Source organism: Mya arenaria, chromosome 6 (genome assembly GCF_026914265.1).
Source record: "Mya arenaria isolate MELC-2E11 chromosome 6, ASM2691426v1".
NCBI lineage: Eukaryota > Metazoa > Mollusca > Bivalvia > Myida > Myidae > Mya > Mya arenaria.
Genome location: NC_069127.1, coordinates 47,262,793 through 47,279,364, shown reverse-complemented (window position 1 = coordinate 47,279,364; position 16,572 = coordinate 47,262,793). Strand labels below are relative to the sequence as shown.

The following is a 16,572-nucleotide window of genomic DNA, read 5'->3' as shown; positions in this document are numbered from 1 at the left end:
CTTGAATTCTTGGTATGGAGAAAAAACCCTGAAATGCGAAAATGAACCACGGCCACTAATACCACAGTGTAGCCTAGGCCTTGCCCTAGGTAATGGCAAAGGTCACTGGTCTGCGATTTTAGGTAGTCTGTTGGAAATTGGTTCATTTAAGTGGATACAAGGGCCGTTCTTACATTATTTCAACCATGTTTGGCGGTAATACCTTAAAAAGGAAAGTGGGACCACTGTCACCTATACCACATCGTAGTTTAGTTTATTTGTCTGCGATTGTGGGCAGTCTGTGGGATTTTGGTTGAATTAAGTGAATATCAGCCCCGTTCTATATACAGATTTGAAGCGGTAATGCATTAAACATGAGTAAGGGGACCACTGCCACATATACCACAGTGTAGCATAGGTCACTAGACTTCGGTTTTAGGTAGGCTGTATGGTTTTGATACTTATGGGCTAATACCGTAGGTATTTTCCATCAAAATTTTAAAAGTTTATACCGGTGATACATTAAAAAAAAGAAAGGGGACCACTGCCACCTGAATCACAGTGTAGTTTGCTCTAGGTCATGTTATAGGCCACTGGACTGCGATTTTAGACGGGCTCTATGTTTATGATACTTACATAACGCCCAATCCGAGAAGCCAACCCGTTGGGACGACTTGATGAGAAGCGACTGCGATAACCACTGCACCAGCCGGACCACCAATATTGAACTATACTATTATGGAATAATATTCATAATATATATAATGGACTTTGTCCAGCTTAAAAAAAGACTCGCTGGACAGTGAAAGTATCTAACAACTGTAGCAGTGTCAGCGTCATCATTATCATTATCACCGTCATCATCAATATTATCAATACAACTAGAACAACGTTATGTTCACAATCATAACTGTTAAGTACTAATGATAAACTAATATGGTTGTCTTTTTGCAGGATTCTTGGCAGTCGGACAAAAATGTGCCCGAGGCAAACAACTACATGCTCAAATACGAGGTAAGTGCGTTCAGACAAAGACAAACAGCAACATACTTACGTTCGAGGTACATGCTCATAAGAAGTACATACAAACGTACAAGTTATGTTTTATACATTTAGAAACAACTACATGCTCAAGTACGAGGTTCGTGTTTATAAGCAAACATATAAATGCTAGCTTCCAAGGAATATGCTCATACACAAACAACTTCATGCACAATTACGAGTAATATGCTCATACACAAACAACTACATGCAAACTTACGAGAAATGTACTCAAACACTAACAACTACATGCAAATTTCCGATGAATGTGCTCATACACAAACAACTACATGCTAAACTACGAGGAATATGCTCATACACAAACAACTACATGCTAAACTACGAGGAATATGCTCATACACAAACAACTACATACTAAACTACGAGGAATATGCTCCGAAACAAACAACTGCATGCAGATTTCCGAGAAATGTGCTCATACACAAACAACTACATGCAGATTTCCGAAGAATGTGCCCATACACAAACAACTACATGCAAATTTCCGAAGAATGTGCCCATACACAAACAACTACATGCAAATTTCCGAAGAATGTGCCCATACACAAACAACTACATGCAAATTTCCGAGAAATGTGCTCATACACAAACAACTACATGCAAATTTCCGAAGAATGTGCCCATACACAAACAACTACATGCAGATTTCCGAAGAATGTGCCCATACACAAACAACTACATGCAAATTTCCGAAGAATGTGCCCATACACAAACAACTACATGCTAAACTACAAGTTACGTGAACATATACAAAGACTACATTCACAAGTACAAGTTATGTGCACATCTACAAAGACTACATTCACAAGTACAAGTTACGTGCACATCTACAAAGACTACATTCACAAGTACAAGTAACGTGAACATATACAAAGACTACATTCACAAGTACAAGTTACGTGAACATATACAAAGACTACATTCACAAGTACAAGTTATGTGCACATCTACAAAGACTACATTCACAAGTACAAGTTACGTGAACATATACAAAGACTACAATCACAAGTACAAGTTACGTGAACATATACAAAGACTACATTGCACAAGTACAAGTTACGTGAACATCTACAAAGACTACATTGCACAAGTACAAGTTACGTGAACATCTACAAAGACTACATTCACAAGTACAAGTTACGTGAACATATACAAAGACTACATTCACAAGTACAAGTTATGTGCACATCTACAAAGACTACATTCACAAGTACAAGTTACGTGAACATATACAAAGACTACATTGCACAAGTACAAGTTACGTGAACATATACAAAGACTACATTGCACAAGTACAAGTTACGTGAACATCTACAAAGACTACATTCACAAGTACAAGTTACGTGAACATATACAAAGACTACATTCACAAGTACAAGTTACGTGAACATATACGAAGACTACAATCACAAGTACAAGTTACGTGAACATATACGAAGACTACATTCACAAGTACAAGTTATGTGAACATATACAAAGACTACATTCACAAGTACAAGTTACGTGAGCATATACAAAGACTACATTCACAAGTACAAGTTACGTGAACATATACAAAGGCTACATTCACAAGTACAAGTTACGTGAACATATAAAAAGACTACATTCACAAGTACAAGTTACGTGAGCATATACAAAGACTACATTCACAAGTACAAGTTACGTGAACATATACAAAGACTACATTCACAAGTACAAGTTACGTGAGCATATACAAAGACTACATTCACAAGTACAAGTTACGTGAACATATAAAAAGACTACATTCACAAGTACAAGTTACGTGAACATATACAAAGACTACATTCACAAGTACAAGTTACGTGAACTTATACAAATAACTACATTCACAAGTACAAGTTACGTGAACATATACAAAGACTACATTCACAAGTACAAGTTACGTGAACATGTACAAAGACTACAATCACAAGTACAAGTTACGTGAACATATACAAAGACTACATTCACAAGTACAAGTTACGTGAACATGTACAAAGACTACAATCACAAGTACAAGTTATGTGAAAATATACAAAGACTACATTCACAAGTACAAGTTACGTGAACATAATTATACAAACAACTACAATCACAAGTACAAGTTACGTGAACATATACAAAGACTACATTCACAAGTACAAGTTACGTGAACATATACAAAGACTACATTCACAAGTACAAGTTACGTGAACATATACAAAGACTACATTCACAAGTACAAGTTACGTGAACATATACAAACAACTACAATCACAAGTACAAGTTACGTGAACATATACAAAGACTACATTCACAAGTACAAGTTACGTGAACATATACAAACAACTACAATCACAAGTACAAGTTACGTGAACATATACAAAGACTACATTCACAAGTACAAGTTACGTGAACATATACAAAGACTACAATCACAAGTACAAGTTACGTGAACATATACAAAGACTACAATCACAAGTACAAGTTACGTGAACATATACAAAGACTACAATCACAAGTACAAGTTACGTGAACATATACAAAGACTACATTCACAAGTACAAGTTACGTGAACATAATTATACAAACAACTACAATCACAAGTACAAGTTACGCGAACATATACAAAGACTACATTCACAAGTGCAAGTTATGTGAACATATACAAAGACTTCATTCACAAGTACAAGTTACGTGAACATATACAAAGACTACATTGCACAAGTACAAGTTACGTGAACATATACAAAGACTACATTGCACAAGTACAAGTTACGTGAACATATACAAAGACTACATTCACAAGTACAAGTTACGTGAACATAATTATACAAACAACTACAATCACAAGTACAAGTTACGTGAACATGTACAAAGACTACATTCACAAGTACAAGTTACGTGAACATATACAAACAACTACAATCACAAGTACAAGTTACGTGAACATATACAAAGACTACAATCACAAGTACAAGTTACGTGAACATATACAAAGACTACATTCACAAGTACAAGTTACGTGAACATATACAAAGACTACATTCACAAGTGCAAGTTATGTGCACATCTACAAAGACTACATTCACAAGTACAAGTTACGTGAACATATACAAAGACTACATTCACAAGTACAAGTTACGTGAACATATACAAAGACTACATTCACAAGAACAAGTTACGTGAACTTATACAAAGACTACATTCACAAGTACAAGTTACGTGAACTTATACAAAGACTACATTCACAAGTACAAGTTACGTGAACATATGCAAAGACTACAATCACAAGTACAAGTTACGTGAACATATACAAAGACTACAATCACAAGTACAAGTTACGTGAACATATACAAAGACTACATTCACAAGTACAAGTTACGTGAACATGTACAAAGACTACATTCACAAGTACAAGTTACGTGAACATATACAAAGGCTACATTCACAAGTACAAGTTACGTGAACATGTACAAAGACTACATTCACAAGTACAAGTTACGTGAACATAATTATACAAATAACTACAATCACAAGTACAAGTTACGTGAACATGTACAAAGACTACATTCACAAGTACAAGTTACGTGAACATGTACAAAGACTACATTCACAAGTACAAGTTATGTGAAAATATACAAAGACTACATTCACAAGTACAAGTTACGTGAACATAATTATACAAACAACTACAATCACAAGTACAAGTTACGTGAACATATACAAAGACTACATTCACAAGTACAAGTTACGTGAACATAATTATACAAACAACTACAATCACAAGTACAAGTTACGCGAACATATACAAAGACTACATTCACAAGTACAAGTTACGTGAACTTATACAAAGACTACAATCACAAGTACAAGTTACGTGAACTTATACAAAGACTACATTCACAAGTACAAGTTACGTGAACATATGCAAAGACTACAATCACAAGTACAAGTTACGTGAACATATACAAAGACTACAATCACAAGTACAAGTTACGTGAACATATACAAAGACTACATTCACAAGTACAAGTTACGTGAACATGTACAAAGACTACATTCACAAGTACAAGTTACGTGAACATATACAAAGGCTACATTCACAAGTACAAGTTACGTGAACATGTACAAAGACTACATTCACAAGTACAAGTTACGTGAACATAATTATACAAATAACTACAATCACAAGTACAAGTTACGTGAACATGTACAAAGACTACATTCACAAGTGCAAGTTACGTGAACATATACAAAGACTACATTTACAAGTACAAGTTACGTGAACATATACAAAGACTACATTCACAAGTACAAGTTACGTGAACATGTACAAAGACTACATTCACAAGTACAAGTTACGTGAACATAATTATACAAATAACTACAATCACAAGTACAAGTTACGTGAACATGTACAAAGACTACAATCACAAGTGCAAGTTACGTGAACATATACAAAGACTACATTCACAAGTACAAGTTACGTGAACATATGCAAAGACTACATTCACAAGTACAAGTTACGTGAACATCTACAAAGACTACAATCACAAGTGCAAGTTACGTGAACATATACAAAGACTACATTTACAAGTACAAGTTACGTGAACATATACAAAGACTACATTCACAAGTACAAGTTACGTGAACATATGCAAAGACTACATTCACAAGTACAAGTTACGTGAACATCTACAAAGACTACATTCACAAGTACAAGTTACGTGAACATAATTATACAAACAACTACAATCACAAGTACAAGTTACGTGAACATGTACAAAGACTACATTCACAAGTGCAAGTTATGTGCACATCTACAAAGACTACATTCACAAGTACAAGTTACGTGAACATATACAAAGACTACATTCACAAGTACAAGTTACGTGAACATATACAAAGGCTACATTCACAAGTACAAGTTACGTGAACATATACAAAGACTACATTCACAAGTACAAGTTACGTGAACATATACAAAGGCTACATTCACAAGTACAAGTTACGTGAACATATACAAAGGCTACATTCACAAGTACAAGTTACGTGAACTTATACAAAGACTACATTTACAAGTACAAGTTACGTGAACATATACAAATAACTACATTCACAAGTACAAGTTACGTGAACATATACAAAGGCTACATTCACAAGTACAAGATACGTGAACATGTACAAAGACTACATTCACAAAAGTGCAAGTTATGTGCACATCTACAAAGACTACATTCACAAGTGCAAGTTACGTGAACATATACAAAGACTACATTCACAAGTGCAAGTTACGTGAACATGTACAAAGACTACATTCACAAGTGCAAGTTATGTGCACATCTACAAAGACTACATTCACAAGTACAAGTTACGTGAACATATACAAAGACTACATTCACAAGTACAAGTTACGTGAACATATACAAAGGCTACATTCACAAGTACAAGTTACGTGAACATATACAAAGACTACATTCACAAGTACAAGTTACGTGAACTTATACAAAGACTACATTTACAAGTACAAGTTACGTGAACATATACAAAGACTACAATCACAAGTGCAAGTTACGTGAACATATACAGAGACTACATTCACAAGTACAAGTTACGTGAACATATACAAAGACTACATTCACAAGTACAAGTTACGTGAACATATACAAAGGCTACATTCACAAGTACAAGTTACGTGAACTTATACAAAGACTACATTTACAAGTACAAGTTACGTGAACATATACAAATAACTACATTCACAAGTACAAGTTACGTGAACATATACAAAGGCTACATTCACAAGTACAAGATACGTGAACATATACAAATAACTACATTCACAAGTACAAGTTACGTGAACATATACAAAGGCTACATTCACAAGTACAAGTTACGTGAACATATACAAAGACTACATTCACAAGTACAAGTTACGTGAACTTATACAAAGACTACATTTACAAGTACAAGTTACGTGAACATATACAAAGACTACATTCACAAGTACAAGTTTCGTGAGCATATGCAAAGACTACATTCACATGTACAAGTTACGTGAACATCTACAAACACTACATTCACAAGTACAAGTTACGTGAACATGTACAAAGACTACATTCACAAGTACAAGTTACGTGAACATATACAAAGACTACATTCACAAGTACAAGTTACGTGAACATATACAAAGACTACATTCACAAGTACAAGTTACGTGAACATATACAAAGACTACATTCACAAGTACAAGTTACGTGAACATATACAAAGACTACATTCACAAGTACAAGTTACGTGAGCATATGCAAAGACTACATTCACAAGTACAAGTTACGTGAACATCTACAAAGACTACATTCACAAGTACAAGTTACGTGAACATGTACAAAGACTACATTCACAAGTACAAGTTGCGTGAACATATACAAAGACTACATTCACAAGTACAAGTTACGTGAACATGTACAAAGGCTACATTCACAAGTACAAGTTACGTGAACTTATACAAAGACTACATTCACAAGTACAAGTTACGTGAACTTATACAAAGACTACATTCACAAGTACAAGTTACGTGAACATATACAAAGACTACATTCACAAGTGCAAGTTACGTGAACATAATTATACAAATAACTACAATCACAAGTACAAGTTACGTGAACATGTAAAAAGACTACATTCACAAGTACAAGTTACGTGAACATATACAAAGACTACATTCACAAGTACAAGTTACGTGAACATATACAAAGACTACATTCACAAGTACAAGTTACGTGAACATATACAAAGGCTACATTCACAAGTACAAGTTACGTGAACTTATACAAAGACTACATTCACAAGTACAAGTTACGTGAACATATACAAAGACTACATTCACAAGTGCAAGTTACGTGAACATATACAAAGACTACATTCACAAGTACAAGTTACGTGAACTTATACAAAGACTACATTCACAAGTACAAGTTACGTGAACATATAGAAAGACTACATTCACAAGTGCAAGTTACGTGAACATATACAAAGACTACATTCACAAGTACAAGTTATGTGAACATGTACAAAGGCTACATTTACAAGTACAAGTTACGTGAACAGATACAAATAACTACATTCACAAGTACAAGTTACGTGAACATATACAAAGACTACATTCACAAGTACAAGTTACGTGAACATATACAAATAACTACATTCACAAGTACAAGTTATGTGAACATGTACAAAGGCTACATTTACAAGTACAAGTTACGTGAACATATACAAAGACTACATTCACAAGTACAAGTTACGTGAACTTGTACAAAGACTACATTCACAAGTACAAGTTACGTGAACATATACAAACAACTACAATCACAAGTACAAGTTACGTGAACATATACAAAGACTACATTCACAAGTACAAGTTACGTGAACATATACAAAGACTACATTCACAAGTACAAGTTACGTGAACATATACAAACAACTACAATCACAAGTACAAGTTACGTGAACATGTACAAAGACTACATTCACAAGTGCAAGTTATGTGCACATCTACAAAGACTACATTCACAAGTACAAGTTACGTGAACATATACAAAGACTACAATCACAAGTGCAAGTTACGTGAACATATACAAAGACTACATTCACAAGTACAAGTTACGTGAACATATACAAAGGCTACATTTACAAGTACAAGTTACGTGAACATATACAAAGACTACATTCACAAGTACAAGTTACGTGAACATATACAAAGACTACATTCACAAGTACAAGTTACGTGAACATATACAAAGACTACATTCACAAGTACAAGTTACGTGAACATATACAAAGACTACAATCACAAGTACAAGTTACGTGAACATATACAAACAACTACAATCACAAGTACAAGTTACGTGAACATATAGAAAGACTACATTCACAAGTGCAAGTTACGTGAACATATACAAAGACTACATTCACAAGTACAAGTTATGTGAACATGTACAAAGGCTACATTTACAAGTACAAGTTACGTGAACATATACAAAGACTACATTCACAAGTACAAGTTACGTGAACATATACAAAGACTACATTCACAAGTACAAGTTACGTGAACATATACAAAGACTACATTCACAAGTACAAGTTACGTGAACATATACAAAGACTACATTCACAAGTACAAGTTACGTGAACATATACAAAGACTACATTCACAAGTGCAAGTTACGTGAACATATACAAAGACTACATTCACAAGTACAAGTTACGTGACCATATACAAAGACTACATTCACAAGTGCAAGTTACGTGAACATATACAAAGACTACATTCACAAGTACAAGTTACGTGAACATATACAAAGACTACATTCACAAGTACAAGTTACGTGAACATGTACAAAGACTACATTCACAAGTACAAGTTACGTGAACATATACAAAGACTACAATCACAAGTACAAGTTACGTGAACATATACAAAGACTACAATCACAAGTACAAGTTACGTGAACATATACAACGACTACAATCACAAGTACAAGTTACGTGAACATATACGAAGACTACATTCACAAGTACAAGTTACGTGAACATGTACAAAGACTACATTCACAAGTACAAGTTACGTGAACATGTACAAAGACTACATTCACAAGTACAAGTTACGTGAACATATACAAAGACTACATTCACAAGTACAAGTTACGTGAACATATACAAAGACTACATTCACAAGTACAAGTTACGTGAACATGTACAAAGACTACATTCACAAGTACAAGTTACGTGAACATATACAAATAACTACAATCACAAGTACAAGTTACGTGAACATGTACAAAGACTACATTCACAAGTACAAGTTACGTGAACATGTACAAAGACTACATTCACAAGTACAAGTTACGTGAACATATACAAAGACTACATTCACAAGTACAAGTTACGTGAACATATACAAAGACTACATTCACAAGTACAAGTTACGTGAACATATACAAAGACTACATTCACAAGTGCAAGTTACGTGAACATATACAAATAACTACAATCACAAGTACAAGTTACGTGAACATATACGAAGACTACATTCACAAGTACAAGTTATGTGAACATATACAAAGACTACATTTACAAGTACAAGTTACGTGAACATGTACAAAGACTACATTCACAAGTACAAGTTACGTGAACATGTACAAAGACTACATTCACAAGTACAAGTTACGTGAACATATACAAATAACTACAATCACAAGTACAAGTTACGTGAACATGTACAAAGACTACATTCACAAGTACAAGTTACGTGAACATGTACAAATAACTACAATCACAAGTACAAGTTACGTGAACATATACAAAGACTACATTCACAAGTACAAGTTACGTGAACATATACAAAGACTACATTCACAAGTACAAGTTACGTGAACATATACAAAGACTACATTCACAAGTACAAGTTACGTGAACTTATACAAAGACTACATTCACAAGTACAAGTTACGTGAACATATACAAAGACTACATTCACAAGTACAAGTTACGTGAACATATACAAATAACTACAATCACAAGTACAAGTTACGTGAACATATACAAAGACTACATTCACAAGTACAAGTTACGTGAACATGTACAAAGACTACATTCACAAGTACAAGTTACGTGAACATGTACAAACAACTACATTCACAAGTACAAGTTACGTGAACATATACAAATAACTACATTCACAAGTACAAGTTACGTGAACATGTACAAATAACTACAATCACAAGTACAAGTTACGTGAACATATACAAAGACTACATTCACAAGTACAAGTTACGTGAACATATACAAATAACTACATTCACAAGTACAAGTTACGTGAACATGTACAAATAACTACAATCACAAGTACAAGTTACGTGAACATATACAAAGACTACATTCACAAGTACAAGTTACGTGAACATGTACAAAGACTACATTCACAAGTACAAGTTACGTGAACATGTACAAACAACAACATGACCAATCCTTGACCCTCGAACACTTCCGAAACAGGACAGGAGTAGAATGCCCAAACAGGGCATGAGTAGAATGAACCGCAAAGGGATAGGTGTTAAATGCGACGACACATGACAGGAGTGGTATGTCCCGCCACAAGACTGAAGTGGAATGCCCCGCCACAGGACAGGAGTGGAATGCGTCGAATCCATTACATGAGTGGAATGCCCCGCCATGGGACAGGAATGAAATGCCCCGCCACAGGACAGGAGTGGAATGTCCCACCTCAGGACAAGAGTGGAATGCCCCCGAAACAGGACTGAAGTTGAATGCCCCGCAACAGAATAGGAGTGGAATGCCCCGCCACATGACAGGAGTGGAATGACCCGCAAGAATAGGTAGGTGTTCAATGCGACGACACAGGCCAGGACAGGAATGTGCCGCAAAAAATACTGCAGTGGAATACCCCGCCAGTGAAAAGAAGTAGAATGCCGCGAAAGAGGACAGCAGTGAAATGCCCTGACAAGGGGCAGGAGTGGAATGCCCCGCCATGGGACAGGAGTGAAATGCCCCTCCACAGGATAGGGGTGGAATGCCCCACCACAGGACTGAAGTGGAATGCCCCGTCACAGGACAGGAGCGGAATGTCCCACCAGAGGACAGGTGTGGAATTATCCACCATAGGACTAAAGTGGAATGCCCCGCCACAGGACAGTAGTGGAATGCCCCGCTACAAGACAGGAGTGGAAAGCCCCATCACAGGACTGAAGTGGAATGCCCCGCGACATGACAGGGGTGGAATGTCCCACAACAGAACGGAGTGGAATATCCCACCACAGGACTGAAGTGGAATGCGCCGCCACAGAACAGGAGTAAAATGCCACGCCACAGGACAGGAATGGAATGGCCCTCTAAAGGGCAGGAGTTGAATGTACCACTACAGGACAGGAGTGGAATATTCAACCATTGGACTGAAGTGGAATACCCCGCTACAGGACAGGAGTGGAATGTCCCACCACAAGGCAAGAGTGGAATATCCCACCACTGGACTGAAGTGGAATGTTCCGCCAAAGGACATGAGTGAAATGCCCCGACACAGGACAGGAGTTGAATATCCCACCGCAGGGCGGGATTGGAATGTCCCACCACAGGACAGGAGTGGAATTCCGCGAAACCTGACAGGAGTTGAATGCCTCGACACTAGACTGTAATTAATGTCGCGCCACAGTGCAGGAGTGAATCAACACGGGACAGGAATGGAATACCGTGCCCTAGGACAGGAATTGAATACCTCGACACCAGACGATTTTCTCGACACGAGACAGGAATGGCATACCGCGCCACAGGACAGGAATGGAATACATCGACACGAGTGGATTGCCCCGAAACGGGACAGAAATGGAATGCCGCGCCACAGGACAGGAATGGTATATCTCGACTTGAGTGGAATGTCGCATCACAGGACAAAAGTGGAATGCCTCTACACGGGGCAGAGGAAGAATGCCGCGCCACATGACGAGAGTTGTATGCCCCGACACGGGACAGGAGTGGAATGCTGCACCACAGGGCATGATTGGAATGCCACGACACTGGACTATAATGGAATGGCGCGACACGGAACAGGAATAGAATGCCGCGCTACAGGACAGGAGTGGAATGCCTCGACACGGGACAGGAGAGGAATGCCATGACACAGGACAGGAAAGGAATGCCGCGCAACAGGGCATGAGTAGATTGCCTCGAAATTGGTGTCTAATGGAATGCCGCGACACGGGAAAGAAACAATACGCCTCGATACGGGACAGGAATGGAATTCCCGCGCCACATGACAGAAGTTGATTGTTTCGACATATGACAGGGGTGAAATGCCTCGACACGAGACAGGAGAGGAATTCCGCGACTCGGGACAGGAGTGGATTGCCCCGACACAGGACAGGGTGGAATGCGCCGACACAGGGCAGGGTGGAATGCCCCGACACAAGACAGGGTGGAATGGGGCAGAGTGGAATGCCCCGACACGGGACAGCTATTGAATGCCGCGACACGGAACAGATATGGAATGCGCCGACACAGGACAGGGTGGAATTCTCCGACAAAGGACAGCGTGGAATGCCCCGACGCAGGACAGGGTGGAATGCGCCGACACAGGACAGAGTGGAATGCGCCGACACGGGACAGGGTGGAATTCCTCGACACGGCACAGCGTGGAATGCCCGACACAGGACCGGGTGGAATGCGTCGACACCGGACAGGGTGGAATTCCTCGACACGGGACAGCGTGGAATGCCCGACACATGACATGATGGAATGCGCCGACACGGGACAGGGTGGAATGCCCCGACACAGGACAGGGTGGAATGCGCCGACACGGGACAGGGTGGAATGCCCCGACACGGACCAGGATGGAATGCCGCGACACAGGACAGTGTAGAATGTCCCTTCACAGGATAGGGTGGAAGGGGCCGACACGGGGCAGGGTGGAATGTCCCGACACGGGACAGGGTGGAATGCGCCGACACGGGACAGAGTGGAATGTCCCGACACGGGGCAGGGTGGAATGCGCCGACACGGGGCAGGGTGGAATGTCCCGACATGGGACAGGGTGGAATGCGCCGACACGGGACAGAGTGGAATGTCCCGACACGGGGAAGGGTGGAATGCGCCGACACGGGGCAGGGTGGAATGTCCCGACACGGGACAGGGTGGAATGCGCCGACACGGGACAGGTGGAATGCCCCGACACGGGACATGGTGGTATGCCTCAACACGGGACAAATATGGAATGCCGCGCCTTAGGACAGGAGTGCTCCGACACTGGCTAGACATTTTTTTCTAAGGTTAACGGGTTTAATCAACGCTCGGAGCTTCGTCGATGAGAAGTACTGGTTATCACACAGGAATAATAATTGGTGAACAATTTTTTAAAGCATTGTAGCTATTTTTAAAAGTGAACACACATGTATATCTCTCGCCAAAAAAAATAAAATGTTTTTGCTTAGATTACTGTTGTCACTGTGTTCCATGCTGTTTTATAACTTGTTGATATAACAGAAAAGCTAAAGATATTTTCAAAGAATCTTACCAGGCAAGAACATCGTGTATGGTCAGACTGTGGACTAATGAAACCTTATAAAAGCATGCTCTTAAATTTTAGACAAAATACACAAGTACCGTGATTGATGCTATTTTTTTCGCCCAAATTTGATCTATGCTTTTGCCGTGACAATTGCCATGCCATGAACAGTGACTTTATACATTTTATTTCTTTGGATTCGGTCCTAAAATTCACCGGAAACACAAAGAGTGTTTATTGTCAAAAACTGTTAAAATGGTGGAAGAGGGAACACGGCCTCCATCTCCGGTCCTGTACTAAATGGTTTTCCGCTCACGCTACTCCCCTAAATGGCTAATGAAGATATTAACGAACAGAAATACATGTTTGTTTCCCGGAGAACGGTCATCTGTATAAACATTGTTGCATTTCAGGTGTGCACAGATGCCACATTTCTCGTGGGCGAAGATAAAGAAGAGATTCGCGTGCACAAATACGTGCTTATTTCTAGGAGCCCGGTTTTATTCCGCTCCCTTGCCAAACACATGCTTAACCCGGATGTCCGGATTGACGTGCCGGATATGAAAGCTGACGCTTTTAGGGATGTTTTGCAGTAAGTAAATTTTCTTGTGAAACAGGAAAGTAACTATGCATCTGTATTCCTCATATGTTTACTTCAGCGATTGGAGTGGTAGCAAAGCCGGCACCAAAATTTACAACATCGAGTTGTGGCATTGTTCTAAAGACTGTTATTATAAACAAAAATGTGAGTTGATCATACCTGCTGTGTCGAATGTCATAGGTCAATTAACTCAATAAGTCAATATACACACTATGACAACCATTGCTCACTGACTGATAAATTTCCAGATACATGTACACGGACGAATTTGACATCCACGCAGAGAACGCGCCTACGATGCTATACGCGGCCAGAAAGTTTCAACTGAAGGGCCTCTCCAGCCTTTGCTTTCAGTTCCTCGATGCCGAGATGCATGACGAGACCGTCTGCAAAATCATGGAGCAGGCACACATCTACAATGAAAACTCTCTTTATGAGAAGTGTGTACGATTTATTTACATAAACGCAAACTCCGTATTGCGAAAACCATCGTTTTCGGAACTTTGTGCGGAATGCGTAGAGCGTATAATAAAAGCGGACGATCTGCGTGCGCCGGAGGAAGCGGTGTTTGAAGCGTGCATGACCTGGGCGAACGCGGAATGCCGACGGCAGAAGAAACAACCGACGGACGAAGTTCGAAGGAAAGTTTTGGGGAAACTGTTGTACTTGATTCGATTCCCGACTATGGCTGTGACGTATTTTACCCAGAAGGTGTCGCTTGGCCAGCTTCTCTCCCACGATGAGACGCTCTCGATATTTCAGTATTTTCATGGCGAAGAGCAGCAGCTCCCGAGCCGTTTTAGTCGCCTCGAAAGGAACCAGTTCCCGAGGACGCTCGCCGAAAACACGGAACCGGTTATGTTGGATAACAGACGCAGTCCTGCCATGGCACGCGTCCGCAGATTTGCGGCGGTTGACGGCCAGTGGAAGCAAAATGGACCTCCGGACTCCATCTCATTTAGCGTTTCTCAGCCTATCGTTCTTTACGGTATCGAGGTCTATGGCGCTGCCTCCGGAAAGGAAACTTACAAGTTGAAAATATTAGTGTATGACGACATAACTCGTGAAGAAATTCGTAAAAACGACTCTACCATATTCACAAACAACATGAGAGATACGTATGACGTATTTTTGTCCCGCCCGTTACGCATTCCGCCCAAGCGCGTGTTTACGGTGGTCGTGTGTCTGCGAGGGCAGCCCACACACAAGGGTGTCGACGGAGAAAAGACGGAAATCGTTGACGGCGTAACATTCGAGTTTTCCGAAAGTAACCGGAGCTCGAACGGAACAGGCGTTAACGTCGGCCAAATACCGGCACTGTTGTTTAACAAGACACAATAATAACTTTTATTTCAAAGCTTAAATGGAAATATGTAAAACAAGTGGTTAATGCCGACACCGTATTAAAGCCGGATTCTTCATTTTGACAATTGTGATTTTGCAGCAGGAAAAAGTATATGCTGCTGAGCCATAACAATTCACTGTTCAGACCCAAATGTTTTTTTTCTGACCCAATATGATCCAAATTCACACTGGTTCTAAATAAATAAAATGCTGATAAAAATTCTGACAAACACTGTTACATTTATGAAAGAAATAATAAATTTTGTTTGACTTGGTGACCCAGTTGTTGACCCGAGATAACCCGTATTCGCGCATTTTTTATTTGACAAAAGGACCAAGTTTTTGACCCGAGAAATGAAAGAAATACTCACACTGGTCCAAATGATCATGCTGAGAAATATTTTGACTAAATTTCTTGAAGAGTTGATAGACACTTCTGAAAGGAATAGGAATCTTTAGCACCAAAATATGTCTTAATATTTAACCTAGTGACCTTGGCAGTGGTAAAAAATGACCTATATTCAAACTTGTA

At 39.1% G+C, this 16,572-nt stretch overlaps 1 protein-coding gene across 1 annotated transcript in view; it reads left to right on the top strand.

The window, feature by feature from the left end:
* The window catches only part of LOC128239095 (BTB/POZ domain-containing protein 6-B-like), a 37,356-nt gene extending 21,051 nt beyond the window's left edge, over positions 1-16,305 (top strand). The window contains exons 3-5 of the mRNA XM_052955558.1: positions 934-993; positions 14,509-14,687; positions 14,945-16,305. Coding sequence (XP_052811518.1) covers positions 934-993; positions 14,509-14,687; positions 14,945-16,037 — 1,332 coding nt within the window. The 3' untranslated portion in view covers positions 16,038-16,305. The remainder of the gene's footprint in view (positions 1-933; positions 994-14,508; positions 14,688-14,944) is intronic.
* Positions 16,306-16,572: the final 267 nt, after the last annotated feature.